This window comes from Drosophila serrata, unplaced genomic scaffold, assembly GCF_035046125.1.
Source record: "Drosophila serrata isolate PLE 108 unplaced genomic scaffold, ASM3504612v1 contig_249, whole genome shotgun sequence".
NCBI lineage: Eukaryota > Metazoa > Arthropoda > Insecta > Diptera > Drosophilidae > Drosophila > Drosophila serrata.
In genome coordinates this window covers 3921025-3934544 of record NW_028257147.1, presented here as the reverse complement: position 1 = coordinate 3934544, position 13520 = coordinate 3921025, and the positions used below count along the sequence as shown (strand labels likewise).

At 28.8% G+C, this 13520-nt stretch overlaps 1 protein-coding gene across 1 annotated transcript; it reads left to right on the top strand.

The window, feature by feature from the left end:
- The first annotated feature begins 8906 nt into the window (after nt 1-8906).
- LOC110181161 (uncharacterized) lies at nt 8907-9897 on the top strand. Its single transcript, XM_020948836.2, has 2 exons — nt 8907-9194; nt 9626-9897. The coding sequence occupies exons 1-2, from the start codon at nt 9090-9092 to the stop codon at nt 9800-9802; spliced, it is 282 nt and encodes a 93-aa protein (XP_020804495.2). The 5' UTR covers nt 8907-9089; the 3' UTR covers nt 9803-9897.
- Nucleotides 9898-13520: the final 3623 nt, after the last annotated feature.

Sequence of the window (13520 nt, the reverse complement as noted above, 5' to 3'; positions counted from 1 at the left end):
GAAAATTCTAAATTACGACTTTTTTACACACACACAATTTTAAAGTACACAAGAGCCTTGTTATAATAGAATAATTGAAACAATTGTATACTATAGCCTAAATATTCTAAATTTACATTATTTTTTCTAAAACAATTTGAAAAATTGAAAATACTTAAAATAATTTAAATGAATGTAAAATGAATATGAGTTTAGAAATGATCCAAATGGAAAGGGGAAATAAGAAAATATATTTCTTCATACAAACTTAATCTTTTTTGAAAACCCAATATCATTTGGAAGTACAAAATTGCCCTGTTATAATAGAATAATTGAAACAATTGTAAACATAATTTATATTAATATTTAATTTAAAAATATTAAAATTTACGTAATTGTTTTAATTGAAAGTAATCTAAATTTGAGCTTACAAATGATCCCAATAGCTTTGTTTTGGCTTCCATTGCCGCCACCGCTAAGAAAATAAATCCCAAAGCTTGGCAAAACTTCAAGCGGAAGTAAACAAATTTTTCTTGCTTTTCCTCTCTTTTTTTTGTTTTCCCTCCATGTTTTTTCCAGCACACTTGATAAGCTTGCACCTAAGCGACGCCCTGTGGAATGCAACACTTTGTTGCAAGTTGCTAACAAACTAGATCACAACTGTACCTTTCCACGAATATAATTATGATGAAATGTTTATTTTTTAAGTGCTGCTGCTATCCAAAAATGTTGCATTGTCTGAGTGCGGGTGGTATAGTTTTTTGAATTGTATTTTTTATAATTTTCGGTTGAAATGTTTTCGCCGTGTTGACATTGTTTTGCCAAACGGAAAAAATACGCTTGTCGCATTTATTTACTAGCATTTTACTACGAACCCCAGCTGGTTGTTGTTGCAATTGTTTACTCTCGTTCCTCTGCTTATTTTAGTGTCGTTCTTGTTGTTTTTTCTTGTTTAGCATTCGCATTCGAGCTAGCAACAATAACAAGATGCGACGACAGAAAAATAACAGAAACAAAAGGGTGTACGTATGGAGGGAGCTCCCATTGCAGTTTTAGACACTACAAAATATGTGTAAAAATAATTGTATTGAATAAAATTTATAATAATAGTAATTAAAATTAAATACACATTTTTTTTTTGTTTGAATATTGTTTTTCTCTTAGTAAGCTCTCGATCTAGTGATCTATCTTCCTATTTAATTTTCTTTCTATCGATTTATCGATTTTCCTGCTGATTATTCTTTGCAGTATAGCACTATTTCTATCGATCATTCAAATTTAATCCATTTAGCAATTTTCTAAATTGTGTAAAGAGTTCAAATTTGTACAAATTGGCAAAAAGTGGTATGCAGATTTATTAGCATAATAAAAACTAAGAAAAAACTACTTTTCGAATTAAAATTAATGAATTTTTGGCTAAATTATGAATTTTTTAAGAATTTGATTTGTTTAAAGTTGTCAAGTAAAAATTACGATACTATCGAATATTTTAAGCTAAGTTATATTCGATTTCTGATATGAGCTCCTTAAGCCATGTTCTCGACTTTAAATCGATTTATATTCCTTTCTTAAATTCCTTAAATGACCATTGGTTTATCTTCAGAGATCTTTAAATATTAAAAATATAATATTTAAAATTAATTTGCTATCTGATATCTTGCTGTGCACTTGATGCTCCCTTTCGTTGATATTTCGTGTGCATTCAGCAAAAATTGTTTTCGGCTGCTTCGGTTGTTGTTCTTTTTGCATCTATTTGGTTGTTTTATTTTGCTACGTTGTTTTTTTTAAGTCCAGGTTGTTTCTCTATGTGTTTTTTTTGTGCTTTTACCGCTGTAAATTTGCAAAAGTACAGCTGTTAACAATAACAATGACATATAAACACTCCCGCAGCGGGTAACAAAAATGCCAACGCAGCTCAGGTATGCGCAAAAAAAAGCATAAAAAATGGAAAACTGTTGAAAAAAGTCAAGCAGAAATCAAAGAACAAGCGAGTGCAAAAAAATTAATTAATTAAGCATTTTTTGTTTTATAGTTGACCGAACCATCGTCGGCAACACGTGAGTTTTTTGTGGGTGCTTCAAGGCACAAAAATGTGTGTTTAATTTTGTTACTGCTTATGTTTTAGTCTCTGGTTTCACCTGTTGTTGTTTTATGTTTTTATTTATTTTTTTACGATTTTGTATTGTTGCTTATCTGGAATATGTCGAATATTTCATTGCACTTTTTCATGGCTGTCGTTGTCGCAGCCAAAATGCCTTGAAATGTAATTGAAAAGTGTACAAAACAAAGCTTAAGCTGGGTCGCTGTGTGGGTGTATTTAACATATATCTGTATTAGTACTTAAATGTATAAAAAATAAGAAAAGAAAGTCAAGAACATAACCTTTAGATTTTTGTTTTTATGATGTAAATAAAATGATTTTAAGAGTATCTTAAATGCAGGGTATCTAACTAAGTATCTGAGCATGATCTTTAATGATCAATAAAAAGAAAACAAGAAAGGAAACTAACTTCTGGAAGCCACAGTTTATATAATAAATTAAATTATAAGATAAAATCGGAAATCGATCATTACTAAGCTTAAAATATTCGCATTCTTTGAATCTATATTTATGAGCATTTATGTGATAAATTAAATTTAAATTTAATTCATATTTTAACCAAAACAGCATTTATTATAAATCTTAAAGCTATCCCTAGTTAGTTTTTATTATGTTAAACCTGCATACTCAATTTAACATTTAAAAAAATTTAAATTTGTCTCCATTTTTGACGATTTTAACGATATAACCCCTTATACAATTTTTAAAATTAAAAAAAAATTAAAAAACCCAGGCAGAGCTAGATCGACTCGCCGTTTAATGCTGATCAAGAATATATATGGTTTATAGGGTCGGAATTCCTTTATTACGTTTGAAGCTTCTGACTACAATTTTAATGCCCAGAAGGTGGTATACATTGTCACATATTAATAATTACAGTTTTCATTTAATTTATTAATTTAATTTGTTAAAATTAATAGTTTCAAAAAATTGAAACTTAAGCCCTTAAATTATTCTTAGAAGTTTGAAATCTTTAGTATTTTTTTAAGTACATATTTAAAAGATGATAAACCTATTTTATTTAAATGTTTTTTATTTTTCAAACGAACATCTGTACCGTAAATGCTTTGTTTATTATATTGCGCCGTGAAAATCAAAATACTATATAATATATGTAACCAGAGAAACGGTTGTAAAATCTAGAGTATAAGTAAGTATCTATGACCACTAATTAACTATGATAAGTAATTAATATTGACCAGTAAATAACTATGATCAGTAAGTATCTATGACCACTTAGTATGTATGTATGATCAGTTACTAACTTTGAACCATAATAAACAATGACTTGCAACTTTTGTAACACAACACTCTTCTGAGACTTGGCCGGCAGAAGTCACTTCGTTCCGGGGATGTTAGAACAAGTTGGGAATTATATGCACTGACGTGCGAGATGTGATTTGGAACAAATTTAAGCTATTTGAATGAAACTATGGGTTTATTCTTCTATATAATTTTTCAAGTTTATAAATCGGAGCATGCCGAATCGGTGGACTATATATATACATATATATAGCTGACATAGGAACAATCGGACGATTTATAGAACTATGATCAGTTATTAACTATGACCACTAATTAAATATGAGCACTAAGTAACTATGAGCAGTAACATAAGAAACTTTGAACAGTAAGTATCTATGACCACTAATTAACTATGACCAGTACTTAACATTGACCAGTAAATAACTATGATCAGTAAGTATCTATGACCACTAAGTATGTATGTATGATCAGTTACTAACTTTGAACCATAATAAACAATGACTTGCAACTTTTGTAACAACACGCTTCTGAGCCATGGCCTGCAGAAGGCACTTCGTTCCGGGGATGTTAGAACAAGTTGGGAATTATATGCACAGATGTGCGAGATGCGCTTTGGAACAAATTTATGCTATTTGAATGAAACTATGGGTTTATTCTTCTATATAATTTTTCAAGTTTATAAATCGGAGCATGCCGAATCGGTGGACTATATATATATATACATAAATATATATATATATATATATTATAGCTGACATAGGAACGATCGGAAAATTTTAAGATAAAAAAAAACTATAATTGTTACAGTTTTTAACTAATTTTCATCAAATAATAGGGGCTGTATCCATTATATATTAATCTAGAATTTTGTGTAAAATTTTATGAAAATCGGACTACTATATCATATATGTAGTTGCCGTACAAACGATTGTTAAATGAAATGAAAGCATGCATTTCTTTATTGTTTTTTACCATAATTTTATATATTTTATAGTAATCGAAGTTCAATCTGCAAGGAAATAAAAACTTCGTCGTGCCGAAGTTACCTTCCTTTCTTTTTTAAGTTATTGAATTAAGAGGAAATGTAAAAGAATTCACGGAACTTTTTCTGTTATCAAATAAAACGTTTGTTTGGAATTTAAGTGAGTTAACAAAATACAATATATTTAATTGAATTTTAAGTATACTTTAAATATACGGACTTAAAAATGAATGAGACAATTTTAAACTTACGAAAGAACACTAACTATAGGAAATACAACTATCAAACGTTTGTTTAAAATTTAAAATATTTTGGATCAAGGTTTATAGTTTAATTTTATTTAACGTATGATATTTAAAACTTAATTGATGATATATCAAGAAAGTATATGGCTTAAAAATTATGATAAACGCGATTCATTACATTTGTTAAAAACAAACATACTTTTAAAATTCATTTCTGCGGTTACTACGGATATCACTATTAGCAACATTTTGTAGCATATTTTTTTGAGCACTCTTTAAAGAGATTTAAAAGTCATTTTTCATTGGGGGTTAATTGGCTGCGTTTAATTATTAATAAATTAATTGTAACTAAAAAAAAAACAGATTTTAAATTCCCTAAATTATTTAAATATCTTTAAGGAATTTCTCATATTTAATGAATATGATTTTGTATAATTTTCTTAATTATTTTACTCATATTTATGGCAATAGCTAAATATGATGTAACAAAATAATTGCAACTTTTTCATTATCCTCACTGAGCGGAATATAAAAAATGAGTTCAAATGGTTACACACAGGTAAAAAGGCTGTGAGAATACACCAGGAAATAAAAAGGGGAGGCAGGAGCGAATGCTCCTTGGGGGCATTGTGGGGTTAAAGGCAAACGAAAGTCGGCAAGGCCAGAAACAAAAACAACAACAACTGAATGAAATACAATAAAATTTGAAAACAAACAAATGCAAACACATAGACAGAGGCAAACATACACACAAACACAACAACGAGCCAATGCGAATGCGACTAATGAGCACTGAAACAACAACAAAGAAGCTGAACCAGAAGAAGAAGAAGCAGTGGTGGCGAGAGGGGGGGTGCTACAGGGAGGGGGGTTTGACTGACAGTCACCTAACCATGGTCCAAACCCCTTTCCGCCCTACTGAAATAAACAAATAGAACTAAAACCAAGTAAGAAACAATCAAATTTAATTGATGGGACTATAGATACCCAATTCGTTTAAGTTTAGAATTCTAAAAAGATTAGTTTTTAAGCAACTTTAAAGTATTTCCCTAGTCTTAAAAGTATTTTGACATAAACTTTTAAATATATTAGCTATCTTTCTTGGTAGGAAATTTAAATTTTCTTAAAGACATTTATTTTTCTATTACTAAAACAGATATTTGGTAGTTTTAATTGTAAATAATTTTGTAAATTAAGGGAAACTTGGGCTGTCTTAAATAAGATATAATTACGATAAATTAACAGAAATGTAATATAAGATTTTATTAAAAAATAAGTCCCTAATAGACTTATTAGAAAACAACTAACCGAAATTTTTCTATTACTGTAAAAAACATTCGTAACATTACAAATACTTGTTTTTTAGCGATGATGTCTTAAGAAAAAGATCAAAATTACAGGGTATTAAAAAAGGAAATAATTTAAATTTAATATAGAAAATATATGTAACACTTCAAATACTTTATTTTTTAATGATCATGCCTTAGGAAAAGACTAGATTCCATGGTATCAAAACTACAAATACACAATATACAAAATATATTGATTATTAAAAAAATAGTAACATTACAATTATTTTTTAACGATTATGCTTTAAGAAAATATCAGATTACAGGGTATCAAAACAACAACGGCAAGGACAAGGAACAGTTTGTGTTGTATAGTAAAATGCTTATTTACGCATACAATTGCACGTGAGCAGAGCGGGATAGAGAGAGAGGGAGAGAGTGTGAGCAGGATAGAGAGAAAGACAAGGAGAGGCTACTACGATGGGTGTGAGTGAGACGGACAAGGCCCCGCGGGTGACAGAGGTGGAGGTGAGTGGGGGAGGGGATTTCTACTGAAAATAGGAAGTTTTGTTTGCAGTGCGCACAGCAACGGAGAGACAAACACAACTGTAACTGTAATTGTGTGTTTGTTTGCTCGAAACTTCCACCAGCACCACCCTAACCGCCCCCACAAAAACCACCCAAAAAACCACCCACAGATGTCTGGCTTCTGTTTTCTGTGTTTCCTCTCCTCCCCTTGCAGCACCATCACCATTCTTTCGGCCAAATAAAAAGTTTGTTGAGAACATTTGCAAATGTTTGTTTTAGAAAACGGAAAATGCTTCGTTTGTTTCATCATTATGAGCATTGGAATTAACATCATCATCGTCATTGTGAGTTGTATTTGTCTTTTGTTGCTGTTGGTTGGGCTTTCTTACTTTGGCTTCCTTCGGCTTTCTCCCCAAAAACCGTTGAGTTGTTTCTCCGTGATACCCTTTCTTTTTTGGGTAGTTAGCTTTAAACATTTTTTTTTTTAAGAATGACAAATTGGATATACATATATTAAGCGTATGTTTTAAATACAAAATAGTAAATTAATAATAGTAAATTATATAAATAAAAATAGTTTATAAATTATCAATACATTTAAAAAATATTAAAGTAATCTTTGCTAGTATTCTAATTTTACCTAGTCTTTTTATGAAGCTTCAAAAAACGTACATTATTTATAATTAAAGTATTCAGGCTCGCTTATAGTAAATATTAAAAATATTTTCTCTATATAATTTATATAAAATATTTCCTCCAATAAAGGGTATTCCCCCATTTAACATCAAATTGATAAATCTTTGTTTGGTTTGGTTCCTTGTTTGCTTCATCGTTTATTCGTATTCGTCGTCTGCTACTTTTGCGTAGTTTTGTTTATTTTATTTGTTTTGTTTTGTCTTGTTTTATTTTTGTTTGATTTACGTTTGGCCATGCCAGAATACACTGAAATTAGTATTGTTTAAAGAGTTAATAGAAAATAAAATAGGCAACAATAAAAATAGGGCAGAATAAGAAATAAGAGAGTATAAGAAGTAAGAATATAAATTAGAAATAAGAAAATGAATAAGAATTAAATAAATAGTATACATATGATTAAATGATTATTTTTGTTATGTATATATTGTTTAATGTTGTATAAATTGTATATTTTATATTATATTTATTATTATTTATATTTATATTTATATATTTTAATACCTTCAGGTATAAAAAAAATCTTTTAATAATTTAAATTAAGATCGGCTTGAAGACATATGGAACATTTTTTCTTACAATTAGTTTCCAAAAATTAAAAATACAATAAATTAAATAATAATATTTTAAATATAGGTTGGGCAGACACAGTGACTAACAATGGACAAAAAAATTTGAAGTGTCAATTTTTGATGTATTTTTTTATTATATAATACATTGTAATTAATTTTTAATAAATATTTCAAAATAAACATTGTTATATCCATAATAAGATTACATTGTAAAGTCTAAGTTTCCCTCAAGAAATGCCTAATAATCCTCTAAATTATTTCTAATATTATTTGTTTATTTATAAACAAAGTATATATTATTTTTCGCAGTGCTACTATGCAATCGCTCGCCAAACCCTCCCAACCCCTGAAGGAGTATGGGGGAGGGGGGGGGGGTGTAGCAAGGAGTGCCTCCCCAACCCACACCTCCCAACCTCCCCCCCAAACCACCCCCCCTAAAAACGTCCACCTCAAATTGTTGGCCTGTCGCCGTGTTTTGTTTTACTTGTGCTGCTTCTTCTTCTATTATTTGGCTTAAAGGGGGCGGGGGGAGTGGCGAGTTTGCTGTTGTTTTTCCCATCGCTCTGCTTTTTCAGCTTCTTCTCGTATTTAATTTTGTTTTATTTTATTTTTACTTACCTTTTTTTTGTTCGTCCTGTTTTGTTGTATTTTGTGTAGGTGTATTGACTTAAAGTTTGTTATACTTCTTTGCCTTTTGTCTTTCAGTTTCAGTTCCAGGTTAAATTTTATTTTATTTATATTTGTTTTTATTTCGTTCTTTTGCTTCTTGTTCTTCGTCTTGTTCGTGGTCTTGGCCATGTTTTTTGTTTTTTTTTTTTTTTTGGTAGAAGGAAACGCCTTCGAAACATTTCTGCGGTCGTCCTTTGGGAGGCTCGGCATAGAGAATTTCCCTCAAAGTTTATTTTGGGTGGTTTTCTTTCCTAATATTGTTTTTATATATATAATTCAGGGACTTTCTGGCTATATTGAAGGACGATCTGGACGAGTATATATATATATAGATTCTACAAATCTACTTTTGTTTTGTGATTTTTCTGGGGAATAATAAATAAAAGGCTTAACTGGGTATTTGTAGGTTTTTAAAATTAAATTTTTGAAAAAGATCTATGTAAAATCGGTGTTATATATTTTTTAGATAAATTATGGGGAACTTGTCTTTAAAATTTAATTTGTAAATTATGCAATATATTGTATTCATTGAATCTGTTGATTTTTTGACTTATGTGTCTAGAAGAATATATCTTTTAAGTCATTTACAATATCAAATAAACCGTTACCCTTTCTTTTCCCTTCAAACATGTCGTTTCATATATATCAAAACCATTTTCTCATTTAGAAATGCTGTCTTTTTAAATTTCTCGTAACAGAAACTGCAATAGAGCATAATCTGTGTAAATTTTAAGTGAATCGGAAAAACATAAATCGCTTACCAAAATGAATAAGGAGTGGTCGCGGGCTGTGCCCTTTATTCCCAAGGATAATCTTACGACTGAGGCTAAAAATCGGGCAGCCAAGTTTGTGGCATCCACTGATACGGATGTGAGTATATATAGTGATATTTGTACAGTAAAAGGATATAGTTTTGTGGCCTGTCTAGGGGTTAAAAATAAATAAATAGTGGGAAAAAATTGTAATATATTTTTCGAAGGTAAAAATTGTAGTATTAGTTCAGAAATTTAAAAAAATGCAAAAGGACATTATTATCGTACTATACTTTAATTTTCTCCAACTAAATATACGTATAATAGATAAATCTTTCAAAGTTAAGGAAAGTTTAAATTGATAAATCATAAAAGACATTTATTAATAATGGAAGTTTTCTGAACGCCATTTTTCTTTTAAAACCTTCTTTGACACTTATTTCCGGTGGTTTCCCTGTAAAGTAGGCAACATTTTCTGGGGAAATCCTCCGAGACCAGGATCTTACTTATTTCTTTATTTATTTTTACTCTTATTTTATTTATATATAGTGCGCTCCTATATCGATGTCGTATCTTATTGGCGGAGAGTATGGTCGAATTTGGCTAAGAGATCGCGACACATTTGTGAAGGAACGCATTAAGGCTGTGAGGCCGAAATTTATCAAAAATGACTTCGAATGGTGGCTGAAGCAGCGTGTAAAAACAAAACGTTTCTGCAAAACTTAAGGGATAAAGCGGAAAATATTATATTATTTTTTCAATAATAATAACTTAAAATCGTGCAATAAAAACTACAAAACAAGATTAAACGAAAAAACAAAGTGATTACCATTTTGAATATTTTGCGGAAGTAAACTTGTAGCCAAGGCACAAACCATTTTTACTTCGCTGAAAAGGAAAGTCAAATGTACAAAAAAGCTCTCAGAAAGCTGAAATGATGTAGAAATAATGTGAACAGTTATTCCTATTATTATTAAATTATTAATTTAAAAATTTAACATAATTATTTCTATCAGATTGTATAAAATACAACAAAATTTTTATTAGCTAGTATACAAATAATGGTTTAAACGCAGAAAATTAAATATTTACTATATAAGATATACATTATAATATTTAATAACTATTTTTTTTTAAATAAAAATGTATTGCATTTTTAAAAATAATATTTAAAATTTTTTATGAATTGTAAAGCTTCAAAATATATATTATATTATTAAATTATTATTTTATATTATTATATTATCATATTATTATATTATTATATTATTATATTATTATATTATTATATTATTATATTATTATATTATTATATTATTATATTATTATATTATTATATTATTATATTATTATATTATTATATTATTATATTATTATATTATTATATTATTATATTATTATATTATTATATTATTATATTATTATATTATTATATTATTATATTATTATATTATTATATTATTATATTATTATATTATTATATTATTATATTATTATATTATTATATTATTATATTATTATATTATTATATTATTATATTATTATATTATTATATTATTATATTATTATATTATTATATTATTATATTATTATATTATTATATTATTATATTATTATATTATTATATTATTATATTATTATATTATTATATTATTATATTATTATATTATTATATTATTATATTATTATATTATTATATTATTATATTATTATATTATTATATTATTATATTATTATATTATTATATTATTATATTATTATATTATTATATTATTATATTATTATATTATTATATTATTATATTATTATATTATTATATTATTATATTATTATATTATTATATTATTATATTATTATATTATTATATTATTATATTATTATATTATTATATTATTATATTATTATATTATTATATTATTATATTATTATATTATTATATTATTATATTATTATATTATTATATTATTATATTATTATATTATTATATTATTATATTTTTATATTATTATATTATTATATTATTATATTATTAAATTATTATATTATTTTATTATTATATTATTATATTATTATATTATTATATTATTATATTATTATATTATTATATTATTATATTATTTTATTATTTTATTATTTTATTATTTTATTATTTTATTATTTTATTATTTTATTATTATATTATTATATAACTTATGACCATTTCATATTCTTCTCAAACAGCTGCTTGCATTCAAAAATAACAACTCACTCGCTTTTGAACCTTTTCTGAGCCTTCGTTTTCTTACAGGTTGCAGTCACTCAAAGCTCACTCATTCGCACTCATACTCTTTGGCTCAATTATGCTACCTTTGCATTCCCATGGGAGGCACTCCGGCAGCGGCTACATGTGTTTTACTTTACCTTACTTTACAAGCTCAGTATTGCATTGTTTTGTGAATAAAAAGTGTTTAGTTTAGTTTACAAAATAACCCAGGATTCAAACCGCAAAGAAACACTCAATTAGAGGACAATTCTGCCGGGGATGGCAGCGGCAGCGGCAGCGGCAGCGACGCTGACACCCACGCAACGTGACCATTAGCAGAGTAAGTAACAGTTACAGAGCATTACAAAGGAAGAGAGATAGAGAGAGAGAGCGAGTGAGGGAGTAGAGAGAGCTCAAAAAAGCAACAGCTTTCTGAAGGCACTCAATTTCGGCTTTACTAGCTCTGCACTTGGTCCTCTTCTCTCCCACACTCTCACTCTCAAGTCAAGCTTAAATGTTAACCGGTGATAATAATAATACCTATACAATTAATAGTAATAATTAAATACTTAATAATAAATATAGAAGAATTTAAATTATATCAATAATAAAACCACATATAGTAAATATAAAATCCCCTTTAAAATTATAATATTAATAAAAATAAACACCTGCTCTGGAAACTTTAGTAACAGCACCTTTACATAGCCTGTAACACGGTTACATTTGGGTTAACAGCCGGTAACATTAAAGAGCGGGCGGCCAGCACTCAAGAGCATTGCACATGGGAGCGCGCAACAGAGCTTGCGAGGGTGTGAGGAGGTGAGGGAGCAATTGAAAATCATCGTTAAAATCACTCAAACCGAAAGAGAATCTCTATATAGCGGGAAGTTCTCTGATTCGCATCGAATATGTTTTTCGCAGCGCGCGCGGTTCGCATCGGAAAATCAGAAAGGCTGGCGTAGCATTTTTTGAATAATAAAAGCAAAGCAAAACACATCAAGTTTTCGGGTTAGTGCAATTCTTCGGCGCTTTTCCTATTGCTCTGCAAGTAACGTCGTCATAAGCCGTTATTTCGTTACATTTCGCTATTCCGTGATGCACGTTAACGTAACATAAACTTGTTACGCATATTACGGTAAAAATTGCAATACGAAAAAAAATCAAAACAATAACAAATACAAAAAAAAATTGGCTGCTTTTCGGGTTCGCGTACGTGTGCGTGTGTGTGAGTGTGTGTTTAATTGTGTTTTAGGGTGAGAGTGCAGCCGAAAAATAAATGCAAAAAGCAACAAATAAATAAATAGAAAACAACAGGGAAAAAGAGCAAAAGCAAAAAAAAGAAACCACAAAAGCAAAAGCAAGAGTCAGTGTGTGCGTGTGTGTGTGTGTTTTCGTGTTAGCATATGTTGGTTGATTTTGCACCAAAATTGCAATAATTTTAATGTTTTTAAGGTGAGTTTGACCTAATGGTTGTTGTAACAATTCATTTCGAGGGTTTTCGCATTGGGAAATTTGATAAAACTGTAACAATATGTTGGCAAAACCCACAAACACAACGCAAAAGGCGGCTAACTGTTGTCCGTGTGTATGTGAGCCAAATTGGCAATATCGCGGTCGTGCGTGTATGAGTGTGTGTGTTTGTTGCTTTTGTGGCAACCAAAAACGTTGCAAGCAACAATAATAATGATGGCAAAACAAGTGCAGTCAGCAAAACCAACTCAACCAGTGCCTGCTGCTTGCTGCCTGCCTGCCTCTGGTGCGGCTCTCTCTCTCTACCCGCTCTTTCCTTTGCCTTTTGCTTTCCCCATCTCGCTCTGCCTCTCCCATGCTCTGGCATCGCCTGACCCCCCTTCTCTCTTGCACTCATTGACGCAACTGCATGGTCAGGGCTTCTTTTACAGTTACTGCGTTTATGCGGGAGGCCATAGTTCGTTAATTTGATTATCAGAAAAGCTGGGGGAATATCATGAATTAGACTTGAAAATTATTTAATTTAAAATATATATATGGAAATGTTTGAAAATAACGCTGGCTTATGTGCCACAGGGCATTCTTTCCCAAGAAAAGAAAAAATAAAATGTTGTACAGCGAATATAAAATGCGATATTAATGTTATTTTTAAATAAAATATTTCTTTATTTATTTATTTTTATTTAATTTCTCAAAATTATATAAGTTCTATAATTCAATTGTTTTGTT

Bases quoted from the DNA above. Each gene is read 5' to 3' on its own strand.
- LOC110181161 (XM_020948836.2), top strand. From the start codon at position 9,090: ATGAATAAGGAGTGGTCGCGGGCTGTGCCCTTTATTCCCAAGGATAAT. The intron at 9,195-9,625 runs GTGAGTATATAT...ATTTATATATAG, and splicing joins TGGCATCCACTGATACGGAT to TGCGCTCCTATATCGATGTC.